General features: G+C 37.1%; 1 protein-coding gene across 2 annotated transcripts; it reads left to right on the top strand.

The window, feature by feature from the left end:
- The first annotated feature begins 147 nt into the window (after positions 1 to 147).
- LOC123526169 (endoglucanase A-like) lies at positions 148 to 20,977 on the top strand. Of its 2 annotated transcripts, none has more exons than XM_045305213.2 (13): positions 148 to 296; positions 665 to 847; positions 2,184 to 2,298; positions 2,589 to 2,681; positions 2,990 to 3,160; positions 3,510 to 3,694; positions 3,954 to 4,113; positions 6,093 to 6,204; positions 7,142 to 7,292; positions 7,807 to 7,951; positions 8,315 to 8,480; positions 19,747 to 19,937; positions 20,875 to 20,977. In XM_045305213.2, the coding sequence occupies exons 2-13, from the start codon at positions 668 to 670 to the stop codon at positions 20,910 to 20,912; spliced, it is 1,707 nt and encodes a 568-aa protein (XP_045161148.2). In that variant the 5' UTR covers positions 148 to 296; positions 665 to 667; the 3' UTR covers positions 20,913 to 20,977. The 2 variants fall into 2 exon arrangements, with proteins under 2 accessions (XP_045161148.2, XP_045161147.2); XM_045305212.2 differs by having other exon boundaries at positions 238 to 331.
- Positions 20,978 to 21,673: the final 696 nt, after the last annotated feature.

Here is a 21,673-nt window from a genome sequence, read left to right as displayed (position 1 = left end):
CGCAATGATTAAGTACAACCAATAATTAAACCAGTCCGTCCCGAGAAGGGATTTTAAGAGCTACATATCACGGAGTCCCTTACCAGCCCCTCCGCATCACAAAGTACTTCAAAGACGCGAAAGTGGTGATATTATTTCTGTTAAAAACAGTACATAAATAGGAAAAGTTAAAAACTAGTGCAACTTTAGTGAGATCATTTACTAGGGTAAGATAAGAATAAACGTTCTCTATACTAGTGTACGGTCAAATTCTGTGTCTCTTATCATAAGGGAGCCGACTACAAGGAGTTCAGTCTGTAAGTATTGAGACGCTGCATCCTGTCATACACCGGTATGTGTTCTCTACTTCAATTAATCATATCACTGATTAGAATAGATGGTCAGTGCAATAAAATTTATAAGGTTGTAACATTGATAGTATGAATATGCTTACATCCAAATTCGGATACGTTTGCACGTCGATAATTAACATTCTTTCAGATCATAAATAAGTTTACATTCAGATTATGAATAAGTTTACATTTAGATTATGAATACGTTTACATTTAGATTATGAATACGTTTACGTTTAGATTATGAATACGTTTACATTAAGATTATGAATATGTTTACATTTAGATTACGAATACGTTTATTTTTAAGTTATAAATACGTTTATATTCAGGTCATGAATATCTTAGTTGTGTTAATAAGCCTGTGTGGCTGGGCAGCTGGGTATACTATTCAGTTAACTGAAGTACAAGACAGCCCGGGGAGTCTTCAGGGCACGTTAGAAATACCAATAACTGAGGTTACAAACGGCTGGAAAATAGTACTGACCTTCACTGGACCCATCTCAAACATAGATGTAAGTGCAATATCAAACGCTTAAAGCGTCCTACACTTTCCAGTTTGATTAAACAGTAAAATGAAATGCCAAAAGAATTAACACAAGTGAGCCGTACCATGAGAAAACCAACATAGTGGGTTTGCGACCAGCATGGATCCAGACCAGCCTGCGCATCCGCGCAGTCTGGTCAGGCTCCATGCTGTTCGCTTTTAAAGCCTATTGGAATTGGAGAAACTGTTAGCGAACAGCATGGATCCTGACCAGACTGCGCGGATGCGCAGGCTGGTCTGGATCCATGCTGGTCGCAAAGCCACTATGTTGGTTTTCTCATGGCACGGCTCAAGTAATTAAATCAATGACTGGGTCGAAACGCTTATATTCCATTCTATATTTCATATGAGTTCTACCCGCTGGTATTGAAACTTTATAATAATATCATGCACATTTTTGTAAATATTTTTCTATTTTGTCCCTTGGGTTGTTAACGAAATCATAATAATGTTAATTCATGCATTGTACTTCAGTCCAGTCAATTCAAATATCTTAGTTGCATGGCCGGCACAAAACTGAGCGGGCGAAATTTGTTAATAAATATTTATCATGTAGCTTGAATATTCCACAAATGAATTTTAAACTATGATTCAGTATTTTAAGCAATTTAATTATGATTTTGTTTATTTTTCATAAGTGCATGTTTATACACCTAAAACGCATTTTATTGCGTTTATCCCAGCGGACAGTGCTCCGGTCTTGCAGACCATGTTTTCACCTGTATATTACACATATAAAACAGTAAAACACTCGAAATGGCTTTGTTTATAATGCGACAGCTACATGTTTTGTTATTGACATAATTTTTTTTTGTTAAATCTTATGTTCGATAACTTTTTTCTCATGCATTTGACAAAGGTTTATATATTTTGTTTTATTAGTATGCTATTGTGTTGATTACTTCCCTTTGACAATCTGTCAAATTATGTGTTATATTAAAGGTAGGGCTTTTCCAACTATGTCATTATACATATTCTCTATTTGTACAACTGTTTTGTCTGTCATTTACATAGAATTAAAAGCCTTATGGGAGTAAAGTAAAGTTTCTTGTTTAACGTGGGTAGTCGACGGAAGTCCCCACCTGGAATGGATGGAACAACTTCTTTCCAGTCGAGCCCACGGCAGGCGTCATATTTACCTCCCCAGCATCCAGTCTAGGCCGATACTGCTGGAAACAGTACCAATTTAAGTAAATCACCCAGCACTGAACACTAGTCGGGATATCAACCGCGACCGGGATTCGAACCCGGACCGCTGGCGTTGGGACTTTATCAAATTTATAAAACATATATATAAACTTTAGATATGGGCAGGCACAGTGTTTGCAACGTCTGACGACATGACGACGTTTACCGTAGTTAACAGAGTTGATAACGGAGTGATGCACGTCGGCTCCAAACTAGACGTAAATATGTTTGGTAAGTAAGTAAGATCTAGAAAATAAAAACCAACTCGACGAGAAACAATATCAAAACTTCTATCAAGCAAGATTGTCGATCCTTTATTTTCCTCTAATGCCGTTAGTAATTAACAATGAAATCGGACATTGTCAATGAAGAATCTAGTATGAGAGTGAAAGATTATTGCAAAATGCGTTATATCCCTGCTTCTGATATAGTTATACTATACATATTCTCAGTCGGATTTTGAACTTACTTAACAGGTAAATGGAAGGTAAGATTATCGTGATTTGATCATTGTTCTTCAGTGAATTTCACTGGATCAGCGGCACCAACAGCTATGGCAGAGTTTTCCAACCTTGGACATGATCCTTTCACGCCGGTTACTGCTACACCAAATAGTAAGACATCAGCCTACTATACATGTAGTTTGCAAGTATTTCCGGTGACAATAATGCCTGGTGGCAAAATCCACTAATTAATTTTGTGATTTTTTACTCTAAACACATTATCAACATCAAAATAGTTTTCTTGTATTATACAAACGGTTTGGTTTTCCACGAATGGAAATACTATTGCAGATTTGATCGAAACATTAGCAAGAATCTATGTGACAAAAATTTAATAGTAAGCGTTCAAGTTAAAGTCAGAATTAATTGTAAAATGTATAGAAAATATTATAAAAGTATTAATTAATCGTTGTATCAAGCGGATGGCACAAAATACAACCTGAACGAGGTTCTCGAGAAATCCATCCTGTTTTACGAGGCGCAGAGGTCTGGGAAATTACCAGCAACAAACCGTATACCCTGGCGGGGAGATTCCGCTTTACAAGACAGGGGAGATAATGGAGAAGACCTAACAGGAGGCTGGTATGACGGTAAGTTATACTATAGTCTATTTCACACATAACTGAATTATCAATTTAATTGCTTTTCTCTACTCCGAATCATATGTCCGACATTGACAATGTCAGCTTTTAAATGTTTTGAAAATATTACTGGTGGTTATATCAATAGACTGGTTGATCCGAAAAAAATGTATAAAAACTTATGATGTTATATGCCTTTAATGTAATCTTCAACTGTTAACATACAAATAACTAGCAATCTGTCAGCAATACCTGAAACAGTTTTAAGAATACTATCAAAATCTAAAAAAAAACATGATTATGATATTATACTGTTTCAAAATGAACATTTACCGTGATTCGTTAACCTTTGTCTCAGCTGGTGACCACGTCAAGTTCAACTTTCCACAAGCTGGGGCAGTTACTATGCTTGCCTGGGGATTGCTTGCTTTCAAAGATGCGTATGAAGGTGCCAATCAACTTCAACATATGTATGACTGCATCAGGTGGCCATTGGATTATTTAATGAAATGTCACGTGTCTCCGAATGAATTCTACATCCAGGTATATTAAAAATTAATTTTAAAAAAAAACAACATAAATTTAGTTACTAGATATTTGGTAAATGATGAACACGATCTGTTTTAAGACTTAGTTTTACATTTTGAGAAAAAAAATCAAACAACACCATATCATAGGGAGAAACGGTTGTTTCACACGGAAATTGAACATTATATCTTTATTTTATGCGCAACATCTTAATTAATTAGTTAACAATAATTTGTAACGTATGTCTCACAGGTAACGTACCTTGTATATTTAGGTTGGTGATGGTACCGCTGATCATAATTTTTGGGGTCGACCTGAAAATATGACAATGAGTAGACCAGCATTCAAAATTGACGAACAACATCCCGGAAGTGACATGGCGGCGGAGACAGCTGCGGCGTTCGCGGCAAGCTATTTAATTTTTAAGAACGAAGGTACGTCTGCTAATTTACAGGAATTATTACATATCCGATGTGTTTTCCCTAAAGTACCAGTGTCTGGCAATCAGACAGGCATTTTAACCTTTAGCCTGCTAGCGGCAAGTGGTTCTGCCTTTGCGACCAGTGTAGATCGAGATGTGCACTGTTCGTCATTCAGTCAGTTACTTTTTGGTAAACACCCCTTTTAACAGTTAATGGTACTGTCCAAATTGAAAGACTGACAAGTTCATTATAGAAATTCAGCATGGTGAGGGTTAAATACACATGGCAAGAACCTTGCCAGTTTTAAAGTTTTAACATGTCCGAAACGTTGAGGAAACTAACAGTCTAAACAGATGTAAACACGATTTTTTCAAAGACTTTAAGTTTAAAATGTCAAAAACTTTCTTGTTAACTGTTCTTATGTTTATTTATGGTCTAAATACTGAGAAACTGCAAAATAAACTAAGAATCTCTCAAGTAAAATTTCGAGTCAGCAAAATATTTAAATGTTTGTTACAGCATTTGTTTGGAATTCAAAAATAGAACTAACAGAAGTTATAATTTTATTTTCAAGTGACGAATGAACTCGTTTCTATATAGACCGTATTTGGCTGATTCAAAAACATATGTTGTTAAAAGACAACAAACACATTATATCGAAACATAATATGTAATCAATATCAAGGTCAGGCCATCTTGAACTTTAATTATGTTATGTTAAATAGAAATGATATGGAACAAAACAAACAAAATACATCGTCATCGACAGTCCACATGTCTATAGGAGATACAACAATGTAGGGATAGGTCGAGGTCACAAACATATCCCAAGGGCTTCTGCAGACGTTAATACACAAAACAAACGTGTATTGTCGCTATTCTTGCATAAAAACATTAAACGGTGACTGAATGTATTATTTTCATATATGATGACTTTACGATTCCGGTACATTTTTAATTACCATTCTGTTGTTCTTGGAAACGGTAAACAAGTTTTAGATATCCATAACCAGGGCCCAGAAATCAACAACATTACCAAAAGCACATACTGAAGATTTTTAAACGACTTTTTTATCTCTCGTTATTACAAACATGAAATCACCAATAATTGTTCATATAACTTCAAAATTTGGTAAACAGGAGAACAATTTCAAGGAAAATAACTTTACTTTCGAGTTATTTTGAGTACGGACACATTTGGAGTACAGATGAGTACGAACGTAGTGTCAAGCTTTCAAGCTGTTTATATAAATTCTTCCAGAAATTAGATAAAACCATACCGCCTGATACTTACCAAAACATAAATATGATCCCTAAAAGCAAACAATCACCCAGGTTACACGCGATTCTTAAACATTCACGGTTATCTACAAAAACTGAAACGACGCTGAGTTCTAAAAGGGGAGTAAACAAGGGAAGAAGCGAGTACGAACATTGTTGGGGGCAGTGCATTTGGCGTTGGTAACTGATACAGCAAAACATTCTATAGTTTATATTGCATCTTTCATGCTACAGGAAAAGGTTTTTATGAAAGAAACAAGACGCAGATACCAGTTTTCAATCTGCGCAGAAATACATATTCGGCCCTGGGAAAGCATTTCAAAAATAAAAATCGGGTATTAACAGCACGTGAACTGCCTTGTTTGCACGCGATTTATCTCCCGTTAATACATGGGCGGATCCAGTGAAAAAGTAGTTTTTATGCAAGAATGTAATCAATTTTTCGGAGAGACAATACGTAGTCATGATATTTTAGATTGAAGTATATTATATTTCGCTTATAGTATAGACCCGTAATAACAATTGGCATTTTCCGTTCGTTTACGCAACCCTCCGTAAGCGATTTCGGCATTCTCCGGCTGTTATAAAAATAGCCGAAGGATGCCAAATATGAATAATTGCTCGGAAATTGCCAATTGTCATTACGGGGTCCATTACCTTAAGTAGATTGAGACAGATGACAGTCAATGCAATGAATTAATGTATTTCAGATCCTTCATACGCTTCGAAATTACTGCGCCATGCGAAGGAATTATATGCTTTTGCTGAAAACCATCGAGGCAAATATTCCGAGTCTGTACCGGAAACAGGTCCTTTTTACGGGTATATGACTACAGGATAATTAGTACAGCTGAAACTTGATAACTCGCTTATCTAAAAATTCCGGCTATCTCGAAGATATTTTTAAAGTCCAGTCCCGAAAACACAAATCATCATTTCAAGTCGAATATGGGTTATCTCGAAGTAAAACGCTCGATCCCTCTGAATTTGAGATACCGAGTTTCACTGTAATTATGTTAAAGAATGATTTGTTATAATGATGTAAATGAAAAAAAGACTCGGAACAAAAGAAATCAGGCTAGCAAATATATCAACTGATCATATTTGTATCACATTTATAGGTTAACATTGCAACAAGCTGTACTAAATATATCTATGTAACTGTATCGAGCTATCATAGATTACATAAAATAGGCTATCACTGTAATACATCTGGAAAGTTTCCAAATAACACAAATTTCTCTCTTTATTTTCTTTTATGAAATTCCTAATAAATTTAACTCCTAGAGCAAACCAATATCCAGACGAAGAACAGAAAACATATTGCAGTATTCTCAGAGCTGTTAGCGTAGAAATTTGCTCTGTATTTCAATATCTAGGGCGTTTGTTTTAAATCAGAGATGCCGTATATATCGAGCAGAAAAATATAATTGAGCCGTGCCAGGAGAAAACCAACATAGTGGCTTCTTGCGACCAGCATGGATCCAGACCAGCCTGCGCATCCGCGCAGTCTGGTCAGGATCCATGCTGTTCGCTAACAGTTTCTCCAATTCCAATAGGCTTTAAAAGCGAACAGTATGGATCCTGACCAGACTGCGCGGATGCGCAGGCTGGTCTGGATCCATGCTGGTCGCAAACCCACTATGTTGGTTTTCTCATGGCACGGCTCATATTTTAGAAAAAGGCGCGACAAGGTTATTATTTTCTTTTAAATTTTGCAAATTTCAATGAAACATAAACACATCTTTTTCATGAACAGGTCTGGAGATGAGATTGATGAAATGAGCTGGGGTGGAGCCTGGATGTATATGGCCACGAATGAGGCCCACTATTTGCAAACAGCTGAATCTGTGTATAAAGGAGGGGTGGCCTGGGGACAGAGCTGGGGATCAAAGTTTCCAGGAAGTATGGTGAGGGATTTTTAAAATTTCTGAAAATAAGAAAATTCAAAATGCAGTGTCACAAGTCATCATTCTGGCAAAACTTGAATGCAGACGAGCACCCTGTATAATGCAAAACGCTTTCGTATCGAAAAATGCCGAAATCGTTTACGAAGAATACTTATTGTACACTGGCATAAGTTGCAAGGTTTTTTTTAAGTACATCCTATAATCCCTTCGCCACAATGTCCTCTTTCCCAGTGTTTTTAAAATATTTTAGGTAAAGCTTAGGGAAATGTAATTTTGAGAGAAAATGTCAGTTTACGTTTCATTAAAGTATTTTCTTAATCACAGCCTAACACGAGCTTGCGTATGTTACGATGCTTTTAACATCATGTTAAAAGGGGGGCTGAACAATTGTCCACTTGGAAAAACTTTTTCGGACATCATCAGGGTACTTGTTCATAAATCCCTTTAATTCATCCCTTTTACATATATGTATGATTTGTGTAATTTGATCTGGTGTAATTTGATCTGAATTCAGGTTTTGCTTTATAACTTGACAAAGAAAGCTGTTTATCTGAAAGACATTGAGGCAACGTTTGCCGACTGGCTCCCAAATGGGTCTGTACCATACACACCAAAGGGACTTGCTTTCCGCAATAAATGGGGAAGCCTTAGGCATACAGGTTTGATATCTTTCATATTTCCGATACATTCAGAATACTACATTTAAAGTACATATATTCAGAATGAACTGTAATGTTTACGCGGACAAATCTCAAAATACTATTTGTCTTTTATTATAAACATTGGAAGTTTTACTACATATCAAGGGTTCAACGCAATAAGGGCGTATCTACATATAGTTATTATATGTAGATACGCCCTTATTGCGTTGAACCCTCGATATGTTGGTGTAAGTGGTTAAACATTTTGAAGACATTTCACTCATATTTCGATGTTGGGCGCACTTACTATAATTATAAGTTAGGTACATCATAGTTTTAAGTGGAGTTTTTTGATTGAGTACATACACAATATTACTTCAGCAAACATGGCATTCATAGCTATAATGGCATCCCTTGAGAACATACATCCAACAGAGTACAGGCAGTGGGCGGCATCACAAATAAACTATATGCTTGGTGATGGAGGAAGAAGCTATGTTGTCGGTTTTGGTAACAACCCGCCGACCCACCCTCATCATAGGGCTAGGTAAGGACAAGATAAAATCGAATTAGTCCCATTGATTGAGAAATGAAACTTTTATAATATTTATTTTGTTCGGCGTTCATGTGAAATAGGATCGGCAAATTGCGCCCATGGATTTGCCGATCCTATTCTGTCCAAAGTTTCATTTCTTATATTAACAATATATTTCCTTTCCATCTGTAAACAAGATTATAGATTCATTATAAATTGCGCACATTTTGTTACATTATACTTTAAAGTCGGCTTCTTGGCCATTTTGTTCACCAGACGGAACAACTGTGACGTCATCTAAGGAACGTTCTCCCTGACTGTGCGCGGAAGTCGCCAAAGCAGCAGCCCGTTACCACTAATCAGCGTTGACGTAACTTTCGCGCCTTTCTTTTGCTTTCATTAAAATAACTTACGGTAACTTACGACCGCGCTACGCACCTGGATCGGATGACGTCATTGCATGCGAGTGGTATATTGCAGAATAACCCGAGATAGATTTTGCTCTACATGTATGTAGGTTATCTGCAGGTCGTGTTAGAATTCACATGAATAGCAAAAAAAAAAAATCATTTCTTAAACATCTTCATTTGAAAGAAGTTACCATTTTTTTCTAACACTGTTGATACTAGTATGTCGTGTTAGAATCGAAATGATAAGTTCCCAAGTGTGATTTATCATAGAATAAACCGAGTTTTTCGTTCTTATGCGAAACAATATATCACTCAGGCCTACGGCCTTCGTGATATATTCTTACGCATAAGAACTCAAAACTCGGGTTATTCTACGATAAACCATGTTTGGGAACTTATTATTTCTTAAATGAACGACAAAATAGAATCGGCAAATCTGTTCATGTTTAATTTGCCGATCCTATTATATTTATGTCGTTCATTTCGAATGAACTCCGAAAAAAATCTTTTCTTATAGTTACAATTTATTTCCTTTCCATTTGTTAACAAGATTATTTTAACACACAGTTGCAATTAACATTAAAATCAGCTTCCCGGCCATTCTGTTAGTAGTATAGGGGTCTCTTTGGGGGCAAACAAACGGGCGCCATCTTGGATGACCTAGTTACTATAATTAGTAACTCATTTGCATATAAGAATTCATAATAAGTGCGCGTGTGCGGCGGCCATTTTGAATTCTAGTGACGTTTTTATGAAAATGCTTAGGAATGTCTTGTATACTTATCTAGGGCGTATTCGCGCACATCGAGGGTCAGCCCTACAGGTCACAATAGCCTAAATAGTTTTCCCTATATATTCTATATAAAACTGACTTTTTTCAAAGAGCTAGCAAACATAGCTAGACCCATTTCAGAGAACAAATCCTTTCCTCATTTTAAAGAGTTATGATAAAACTGATATAAAATGAAGAGAAAAGTAGGGGTCATGTATGTTCTAAGAGAGATTTCTCTGGTCACATTACTGTAAACTGACATCAAAATCACACTTCTGTGACCCGGAAGTACTACTCATACTAAAATTGAGCTTGACTTCACAGAATACAACCTGCTGTCCCATGTTTCCTACCAAAATGTCAACAATACATCCACAATGAAATTTAAACAAAAACTAGCCTCAATTTAGACCTCTGTTAAGTGAAAAATTAGTATTCAAATACTTGACAGCCATTACGCGACTAGACCAGATGGCTCACACGCTGGTTCCTTTTAGTTTAGTTAGGCCCGGAGATAACACGAAAACAAAGCTATACGCATGCGTTATAAAGAACCTCTAGTATAAAAATCATTCGAAAGAAAATGTATAATATAATTACGTACTGCTGACCAGTCATTAAAACTATACGAGAATACCTATTTATAAAATGAAATTAAAAGACAAACTATTACCCACTCAACGGATGTTGGATTTAACGTCGCACCGACACATGACAGGTCATATAGCGACTTCCAGCTTTGATGGTGGAGGAAGACCCCAGGTGCCCCTCCGTGCATTATTTCATCACGAGCGGGCACCTGGGTAGAACCACCGACCTTCCGTAAGCCAGCTGGATGGCTTCCTCACATGAAGAATTCAACGCCCCGAGTGAGGCTCGAACCCACATCGATGAGGGGCAAGTGATATGAAGTCAGCGACCTTACTCAACGGATGTAAACCCGTCGATATCTCACGCTAAAATGAACCAACACTTGTACGCGACTATTTATCCCTTTAGAATACAGATTAATACCGTCGTTTCTAAACATAAAATAGCCAATCAGTAGGCAGGAAAACGAAACCAATGTAACATCTCCAATAAAGTCGTTTTGACCAATGAAAACGTCGAAATTTTAACCAATCAACGCTCAATATTATTAACGAATGACATCGCGAATTCAGAAAGCGAATCGTATATAAGAGAGTGCACAGCCGTCATCCATTTGAATTCATACGGGTGACATGGAAAACTTTACCGTTAACACTTTCACCGGCGCAGACGAATTTTGCGGGGATACAGGATTTCAGTCACGCGTTCTCTTCTGTAAATGACAACGGCAAGTCTGAATACTGATCAGAGAATAAACTATTTTGACAGGCTTAAACCCGTTCTATAACGTACAAATACGATGATTTTACATAGCCCGATTTATGAGCGCATTAATATAATGATTACAATTTCTTTAATAAACCCGATACGAAATACAATAGAAATAATTAACTAAATTATTCATACAACTTACCAGTCTGGATAAATTCGCCTAATGAATCAATGGTTGAATAGAAATATCGTTTCACTACCAACAGCCAATCGGAATGCATTATTTTGACAAGCGGTAACGTTTTTCCAATACACCTGACAGGTTGAGACACGTATCGCTTTACGTCTACTCCACGCTATAGTGTACATATATATTGATTTTAAAGAGCGCCGTTAATGCTTCATACATAATTATAGAAATGATTATAGCAAAATGTCATGAATTTACCCGATACGAAAATGAAACAGAAATACCTAATTTAATCGTTCATACAGCATAAACCGTTATGTGCGCTCTACCAGATTTTTAACCGAATGATATTTACCTGTAGAACTCTAGTATAGTATATAACACATCACTACCAACAGCCAATCGGAATGCAGTATTTTGACAAGCGGTAACGTTTTTCCAATACAGCTAGCAGGTTAAGACACGTATCGCTTTACGTCTACTCCACGTTATAGTGTACATATATATTGATTTTAAACAGCGCGTTAACGCTTTATACATAAGTATAGAAATGATTATATCAAAATGTCATTAATAAACCTGATACCAAAATGAAACAAAATACCTAATTTAATCATACAGCATAAACCGTGATGTGCGCTCTACCTGAGATCCTTTAATCGAATGATATTTACCTGTAGAACTCCAGTATATAACACTTCATTAACTACAACCAATCAGGAAGCGGAATTTTGACAAGCGATAACACGGATCGACTTTGTTTTCCAATACTGAGGTAAAACCGCAGGGAAAGTTTGATATTTATCCTTTAAATGAGATCATTGAAAATAAGTGTATTAGTGCCTCTTGTCTGGTTTTTACGGGTTTAATCCAGTATTACTATTTTAACTGACCGATCAGAATTGAGATAAATGACGTTCTTACTGAAAATACAAGCCTCCTTTTGAAATCGAGGCTTTGTGGCGAGCATATAATAGCGCTTTCATCAGACAAAATCATTCAGAAGTCAAATCATGGAAAATAGCTCGGGAGTATTCGAGAATATGATGAATTCCTTCGCTGCGGACCTAAAGGAAGTGTGTCTGGTACATTACAAAGTATGGCTTTACGAAGCGCATTACAGTAAAGTACATTTTGGGTTTTCGGAAGACATTTGGGTAGAATTATTGACAAGCTATATAAGAAACAGGACGAATTTGAATGTAGACTTCTCCATCATCCACGCTGGTGATCCGTATACGGACATGGAGATTAATTTGCCTGACGGACATTATTTGGTAGACATAGAGTGTGCTTTACGCGACTTTCTGGAAGCGAAGGAGTGTCTCTATGTTAAGTACAAGGACATAACAAAAACGAGAATAGAGTTCGATATGAATTACTCTGCATGGGTATATATGCTCCGACAATACATGAGCAAATATCATCCGAAAATAGAACTCAAGTGGTGCGAACATAGCTTGCAACCAAATTCCTATTGCTCCTGTAACATCAGTACGGAACCCGAAGGACACGGAAATATCTACATAGATATACTAACTATGCTCTGTGATCATCATGCAAACAGAATTTGGTAGAAAAGAGCATTTTAAAGCGTTGAAATTGTTGCTGAATTGTATTGATCAATTACACGAAATTTGTATGAAAGACAGGCTAAAGAGGCAGTTTTAAAAGTGTAAATGACGGATGTGTTACCATCGGATCTCTGTAGAAAACTATTTTCTGGCTGTGTAGAAAGACCGTATATATCGTTATGTTACATGCTGGACTATGAGCCGTATAGAATGGCTCTTAGTAAAATAACAACACAACATTTGTCCAACCTATGCATAAAACAGTGGTTAAAGAAAAAAAGCATATCTTTTAAAGACACTTTGATCGACATGATTCGTTTTCATCAGATGAATTTCAATATTGGGGCGAAAGTGACTGGATGACTTATATTCCTGAGAACGAGGAAATAGCGCTTCATGTCAACGATGTGATACGAGGGGGTGGCCAAGAATTTCAATACGATTGGTTTCCAGTCCGAGAGAAGAATAATAAACATGATTTTATTTTACTGTAGATATCATTGATGCAGTTCTTTATTTAGAACTGCGAGAGACGCTTATCAAAAAAGCATAATATCGATTTGTGAAACGATGTTGAATGAATAAAATACAATAAACAAATACATGTATGTCGTTTTATTTGTGTACACCTACTGATGCTTAATCTTTTCCGTCAACTCAAATTCGAATGTATAGGTTATGAATAACAAAACATATTGTTCTTTCAATCTTTTATTGCAAAAGCTTGTAACACATATACAGACTACATGTATCAACTAAAATAAGACACAATTAATTCATCATTCAACTTCTTGCGATACACATCAAACGGTTTTAAAATGTCCTTCATTTTTCGTCCGGAACATCGGTTCATAATGTAATATACGCAATACAGCCCGCATATGTTTGAATCCGTATCCTGTATTTGACTGAAGTTCATCCAATAACGCTTCTTTAACGCTTGCTCAAAATGAACTTTGTAGTGCTCCGGTCTGTTACCTAGTGAATCGAAAAATTCGTCGGGCCCTCTTTTTGGAAAATAAAAGACCACCCAATGTTTTCCTGATCCCTGGCTCGTGTCTGTATTCGAAATGACGTATTGTCCTCTACGTATTTGAAGTTGGTCCGCGGCGCATATTTTCACAGGGTACTCTTTTAACATTTCCTCGAGTTCGTAGTTATTCATTTTAAAATGTATAGGTGTTCCAATCTATAGTATCTTGGGTCATGCTTTCGCGATATTTCTTACGTCTTGGGCTGTCTAAATCACGACTCAAAGGTGTGTCCATTTTATCCCTATGTCGCTTCAGATCACTATGCTTTCGTGACTGTCTTATTTCTGACCTAGCAATATCAACCGCTTGGGCTACGGGTGTCACAAGTTTTACTACGGAGAGATCTTCCCCTTTTTGTTCTTGTTTCATTGCTTCCCTTTCTCGTTGCTCTTTTAATTCGGCCATTTTTCTTCGATATGCACCGCTTCCTACAAAGTAACGGCCCATATGATCAGGCCGTACGTATCCGTCCCTCAGGTCTTTGAAATGTTGTATCCATTTTTCAGGGTCCGGTTTATCCGGGACCCATTTTTCTTGTTTATAATCGTACACTTCTATGGAGCCCATTTTGACACGGTGAAAGTTAAAGCACGCCAATCCTTCTTACAACGTTCATTCATCATCATCCGATTCTTGATCGTCATCACTTTCTTTATTATCCTCCACTGAATATTCTTCTTTGGTTTTATGATCGGGCCACATTTCAACAAAAAGGTCTTTTCTAATCGCAATGGCTTGTCGAATAGATTCCTTGACAGTCATCCCGTGCTGACTTTTAAGTTTCTTAGCAGAATGTAGAATCTGCTGCTGAGTAGGATCGTTTTGTAGCTCATAAAAGTCGATTAGAAATCGGGCATAATTTTGTCTCAGTCTCTTTCTTAGTTCAGGCAGCACGTCATTAGCGGTGTTACGGTAAGCTTCTTCAAAAGAGAGCCTTTGTTCCCTATAGTTGTTAACTTTAGCTCTGAATTGTTCTTTAATAGATTGTCTGAGAGGACCCTGAAAACGCTTATCCCATATCTCACGGCGTGATCGCTCTTCTATAATCTCAACTTTTCTACGTTTACCGGGAGGTCCCTTGATCAAAGATCGTTTCTTTTCAAAGCTTGTGTCATTATTTCTATTTTCTGTTTCATCATCACTATCATCATCATCATCATCATCATCATCATGGTCATCATAATCCTCCTCCTCATCTTTATCCTTGTCATCATTTTTGTCAGATAAGTATCTTTCTCCATTGAAATAGTCTTCTTGTTTATATTCATCATTCGCTTGTTTTCTCTTTTCTGGATTGATCGCCTCGAAAATGTTTTCGCGTAAATGGTGTTGTTCTCGGGTGCTCGATTTTAAGTCTATTACCAAATAACCGTGCGGTCTTGATGTCGCTCGTTCAAACCGTTTCATAAAGATGTTACTAGACGAAGGGTAAATTCTTCTCGCCAATGTAGCAACTTGTTGTCTGTCAATAGGATTATTAAATAGTACCATCTCTACAAGCTTTACCTTGAGGAAACAAATTTTGGGTGAGATATACGACAGATATGTTCCTGTGGTGACTGCCCTTGGTAAAGAGATCAGCAATTCTTTGATCGCATTTAGCTTCAGTCATCAAGTCGTCAAAGACCAGCAGGTTCCTTCGATTAACATTTATATATTGGGAATCGTTTAGGTAGTCTGGAATACCGTGTACAAATTCGACCCCGGGGATTTCACGCCGAAGTTCATCATACAATGGTTGCCATTGTCCAAAACACCATATGATACGCTGAGGCTGAGGTCTTACAAGATTTGATGATAACAGTTTTCTTGTCCATTCAGTTTTTCCACTACCACTTGGTCCTGAAACGACCATAGAAAATGGATGTTGAAACGTGGTCTCTCTTGAGATGTCCCATGCTTGTAATGGCGGTGAAAAACTGTCAGTGGCTTCGTCATTTCCGTGGACATAACGTTGATGTCTCCGCATGTTGTCGATCCTAGAGAAAGACTGATGGCAAACAGGACACTGATGCATTTGTGAAACCGATGTAAGTATCTTTTATCAAAAAGACACTGCTTAATTCTGTTTGCCATTCTTACGCTTTCTTGGGGCAGAGGAGAAGGAAGAGGGAGGAGGAGGAGGGGAGGAGGAGGAGGGAGAGAGGAGGAGGGAGGAGGAGGAGAGGAGGAGGAGGAGGAGAGGAGTGGAGGAGAGGAGGAAGGAGTGGAGGAGAGGAGGAGTGAGGAGTGAGAGGAGGAGGAGAGTGGAGGAGGATGAGTGGAGGAGGAGTGAGGAGGAGTGGGGGAGGAGGAGGGAGGAGGAGTGGAAGAAGGAGAGGAGGAGTGGAGGAGGAGGAAAGGAGGAGGGGAGGAGGAGGAAGGGAGGAGGAGGAGGAGTGAGAGAGGAGGAGGAGAAAGGAGGAGTGGAGGAGGAGGTGGTGTAGGTATATACAGTAACTCGTAACCCCTTCAGTCATGGTTAAATTTACTTTTGACTTATATGCGTGTGATCCCTGTGTGACCAATCAAAATGCGCCGTATCGCTAGCAAATCAAAGCAATGCTATAAGTTATACTAACTAATCAGAACGTTGCTTTGGCTCTATTTATTATACTTCGCCCTGTAAATTCGTTCACTGCCAATTTAAATATGTGATAAAACAAATCATTTTGTCAATAGTACTCGTCAAAACCTTTCATTTGATACCAAACACTGCTAAAGCCGTTCCAAGCATAATAGAGAAATGTTGTACTTTACGTTTTTTAACAGATAGGTAAGGTAAGACAACCATCGTGCTTAATTGACTGCCGTGTCAATAGTTATTCACCTATGTATTAAAGAACAGTAAACATTCCTTTCTATTATCACATTAAAAACCGTTAGACGAAATAAATAAACTCAATAACCAAGCTTTTTAATTCCGTTAGTATTTATAAAGCTATACACTGAAATTATAAAACGCGCTCAATAATGCGGACAAATGTTAAACTACGCGCTATCGCTTGTCAAAATTCTGCTTTCTGATTGGTTGTAGGTAGCGAAGTGTTATATACTCCAGTTCTACAGGTAAATATCATTCGGTTAAAGGATCTCAGGTAGAGCGCACATCACGGTTTATGCTGTCGCTGACTTCAAATCACTTGCCCCTCATCGATGTGGGTTCGAGCCTCACTCGGGGCGTTGAATTCTTCATGTGAGGAAGCCCAAGAAATTACTGAAAGTTGTGGTGTTAAAGATATTAAGGTGGCTGATCACAGGCCTGATTTGGTTCCGCCATGGGCTCTTGACTTGCCAGTTATAGATATTTCATTAACAGAAAAAATAACGAAATCTGATTTGCAATACCTCGCAAAAACAGAAACACAGATTTATATTGATAAAAATTATAGTGATTGTCTTCATATATTAAACTTTGGAAAAATTATAATTAGTCTTGCGCGCACCTGACTTATTTCCATCCGGTTCGCGCGTCGGTCTTGTTTTGCAAGTAGGTCAATCCGATTTTGAGACCAAGCTGGGTTATATACCAGCTAAGTAGGTCAATCCGAAAACTTGCAAAAGTTGCGCGCGGACCGGATGGAGATGATGGCAGGTGCTTTCTACTCTTTTTTTTTTGTAGTATATACATGTAACCTATGTTACATAGGATATAACATTTTTAGTTATTAATTATAGAATAAAATCGTTTGATAATAAAAGATAAGTTAAATAGAAATATAAGGTAGAAAAATATATAACTATTATCTTGGATAAACTTACTAAGTCAGAAATGATGCGAAATGATGCTGATACTAACTCCCTGGACGTAAAGTTTGAAGAAAATACATGTTTTAATTATAGCCAATATCATGTGGTCTTATTTTTATTGTAAATAATGTATAAAAACAAATTTTAAAAGTTTTGTATTTTAATAGTGGCCCTATTAAGTAGCCGTGAAACGGAAGTGTAAATATTTTTAAGTATAAATCTTAATTTAGACCACATGTGAGGCTGTGTTTTATAATATAGATCCTGTGAACAGATATATTTTAGGGAAGGGGGATAGTCACAGGTTTCCCACCATGTTTAAAAGTCTCCATATTTGTACATATTATTACGGTCTTATTTGAATATCAATGATTTTAGCAGTTTACTGCCGATTTAGGGACCTGACATTAATATGGAGCATACGTTAGTCTCGTCCCTACAAGTGTAAGACATACTTATATTTGTTTTTTAAAGCTTGTCTTGCCACATGGTAGGAAACCCAGATATTTCTGATGACTATAGGGGTAAAAAAATCATAATAGTTTCTCCAAATTTGTGTGAGGAAATAGAAAGTGGTCTGTAGATATCTGAATACAGCCATTATCTTATTATGTTCACTTGATCTGTAGGATTAACTATTTATTCAGATATACGATTAAGAAGTTTATTATTAATATTATTGTCATAATATTTTAGCTTTACTACGTAGTTTTAATAAATGTGAAATTAAATGGGGAGCACACAGATTTTGCCGTATAAAGCTTCAGTATATAACTATTTAGTCTATAATAAACATGAGCACACAAAATTCTAGTTTTAAACTTTGTGTGGGATATTATCCCACCTTATTCTCAATCTACTTCCAGCCTATCGACTGACATTTAGATTGAGAATTATGGTACACACCTTAGGCACATAACAACATGATGAATAAAATAAAATATATGAGTCTATAATTATGTTAGTTATGCTCGCCCATATGGGAATACCCGGTGGCGAGGGTAAATAAACGCAAACACACACACACACTTGGTTCATTTTAGCGTGAGATATCGACGGGTTTACATCCGTTGAGTGGGTAATAGTTTGTCTTTTAATTTCATTTTATAAATAGGTATTCTCGTATAGTTTTAATGACTGGTCAGCAGTACGTAATTATATTATACATTTTCTTTCGAATGATTTTTATACTAGAGGTTCTTTATAACGCATGCGTATAGCTTTGTTTTCGTGTTATCTCCGGGCCTAACTAAACTAAAAGGAGCCAGCGTGTGAGCCATCTGGTCTAGTCGCGTAATGGCTGTCAAGTATTTGAATACTAATTTTTCACTTAACAGAGGTCTAAATTGAGGCTAGTTTTTGTTTAAATTTCATTGTGGATGTATTGTTGACATTTTGGTAGGAAACATGGGAGAGAGGTTGTATTCTGTGAAGTCAAGCTCAGTTTTAGTATGAGTAGTACTTCCGGGTCACAGAAGTGTGATTTTGATGTCAGTTTACAGTAATGTGACCAGAGAAATCTCTCTTAGAACATATATGACCCCTACTTTTCTCTTCATTTTATATCAGTTTTATCATAACTCTTTAAAATGAGGAAAGGATTTGTTCCCTGAAATGGGTCTAGCTATGTTTGCTAGCTCTTTGAAAAAAGTCAGTTTTATATAGAATATATAGGGAAAACTATTTAGGCTATTGTGACCTGTAGGGCTGACCCTCGATGTGCGCGAACACGCCCTAGATAAGTATACAAGACATTCCTAAGCATTTTCATAAATACGTCATTAGAATTCAAAATGGCCGCCGCACACGCGCACTTATTATGAATTCTTATATGCAAATGAGTTACTAATTATAGTAACTAGGTCATCCAAGATGGCGCCCGTTTGTTTGCCCCCAGAGACCCCTATACTACTTCTGTTCACCAGACGGAATAACTTAGGCCTAAGCAGCGTTGACGTAACTGTTGCGCCTTTCCGTTTGCTGTTCATACAAAATGAACGTCATAATTTTCGTCATAAATAGGACATATGTAAATATATTGTATTTCAGTTCTTGTCCTATACCGTCACTCTGTTTTCATATCACCACCGGAATGTCAATGCTTCCATTCTGAAATTTCAGTTTTTTTGTCCTTTGTAGTGTCCTCCTTGAAAAATGCCAGTTCTTCCAACAATCATGTGTAACATAACTAGATAATTCTTCAATATCACAAACTAAAAACCAATCCCCTGACTCCGCATGTGTAGCCTGGTCGTATTCCATTTCAGCTCTTGTCCTATGTGGCCCGCTCCATGTTCAGATTTTAATCTGAATGCCGATGCTCCCAATCCACATGTGCTGTACGGAGGGCTTGTGGGAGGACCAGGTATCAATGATGACTATACAGATGTAAGAACTGACTACGTTAGGAATGAGGTAGCCGTAGACTATAACGCTGGATTTCAGTCCGCTGTGGCAGGTATATCCTTACGTAATCTAATAACAACTTGTGCGTTGTGTTTTTTTTTATTTTTCAGTTAAACTTGGGCATGAGAAAAACGTGCAAGACGTCAAATTCCTTGATATTCAAATATTAAAATCTGTAACATAAAGTTTTGTCTTTCTAATATTTTTGTTTTATTTGTGTACACAAATACATATTAATACTGATCTCAAAGTATTCTGGTTTATCGTTTCTTTCAAATAAAAAGAAATAATAAAACATAAAAAAAACACTCAATTCTAAGTAAGACATTTTTAAATATGGTGTACTGAGAGTCGGCGTTTAATGCACTGTCTTCGCAAACGGAGCAACTTACAGAGTGTTAGTGATTCTACCGAGGTACCCATCCCTACATAGTTCCTGGAAAAACACCCGGTGTCTTCCTCCGCAATTTAAGCTTGAAAGTTGCCATTTGACTTAATCTGTATCAGTATGACTAAAAACAAACCCAGCAAGCAAGTACCAACTCAAAGATATAATTCATTTGCTTCAAAACAATCTTACTCATCCGAAGCTAAACACTAGCTGTTGATAATTCAGATATACATTTTGTTTGCGATATTCTCTAATTTAATTGAATGGAAAGATGTATAATCTAAACAAAAATCACGAATGCAACAAGCTAAACAATTTCAAGGAAGAAAATACATGTACGCTGGTTCTGAATCATGTCCATTTCAAAATGATATTGCTAATACAGTTGCACCTGTCTTAGGAGCCACATGTATCAAGCAGCATTTTTGTTTTAATTTCAACTTAAACACCTGCTAACAGCAGCCTAATTCTGTCACTTCCTTGACTAGATTAATACAGGCTGGTTGTATAGAATCACGTCCAACTGAAGAGATGCTAATATTGAATGAAGAAAAAAAGATAGACACAAGACAACGTACTGATATTCTTTTCTTTTCAGGTTTGAAAGCGTTGTATATGAGAGGGGCAATGTCATAAATTACACATCATACGTCAGAAAGGTTGACATGTCGACGAGAACGAATTAAACTGAATTTAAAATATTTTTGGTCTTGTTTGATTAACCGCCCCCGTCCCAGCCCCCCCCCCCCTCCCCTGCGTCCCGCAAAATAGAAAAGTGGAAAAGTGGATATGATAATGATCTCCGCCTGTTCATGCTTTCGTTCGTCCGTTTGAAGAATAGACATTACAGGGGCAATAAGAGGACGTGCACTATTCAAGAACCACAACGCTACCTTTCTATATATCTGAATTATCTCCCTTTTTCTATGTTTATCATAACCGTTACAACTGGAGTACAAATTCTAACTGGGTCAAATGTTCTGAAGAAACGCTTAAACTTTCTCAAGAAACGATGATCGCACAATGTCACAACTCCAAGCAGGAAATGACACCTGAATATATTTTTATGAGCCACAGCGTCGGATTAACATGCGAAAATGTGACTGTAGACCAGTAATTGCAAAAATAATAAAAAAGCGTAAAAATGTATTCTATCTGTTTTAACTTGAGGGGCACTGTCCTACAAATTCCTACACCGTCAGGAAAGTCAGTCACTGGAAATTTTATAGAGACGACCTATTGAAAGCTGTCAAACGAAAATACAAAAATAATGCGTCGAAGGACTGGATTTCGTTGCTGTGCCATCGTTAAAAAGTTTCTGAGAGATGAAAAAAGTGGTACATATCAATCATCCTGCTTATTCACATATCTTTGTCCTATTGACAGTGTCCTCTTTC

The sequence above is a fragment of the Mercenaria mercenaria genome, chromosome 14 (genome assembly GCF_021730395.1).
Source record: "Mercenaria mercenaria strain notata chromosome 14, MADL_Memer_1, whole genome shotgun sequence".
In the NCBI taxonomy this organism is placed as follows: domain Eukaryota; kingdom Metazoa; phylum Mollusca; class Bivalvia; order Venerida; family Veneridae; genus Mercenaria; species Mercenaria mercenaria.
Note: the sequence above shows the minus strand (reverse complement) of the source record. Positions and strands in the feature narration are given on the sequence as shown.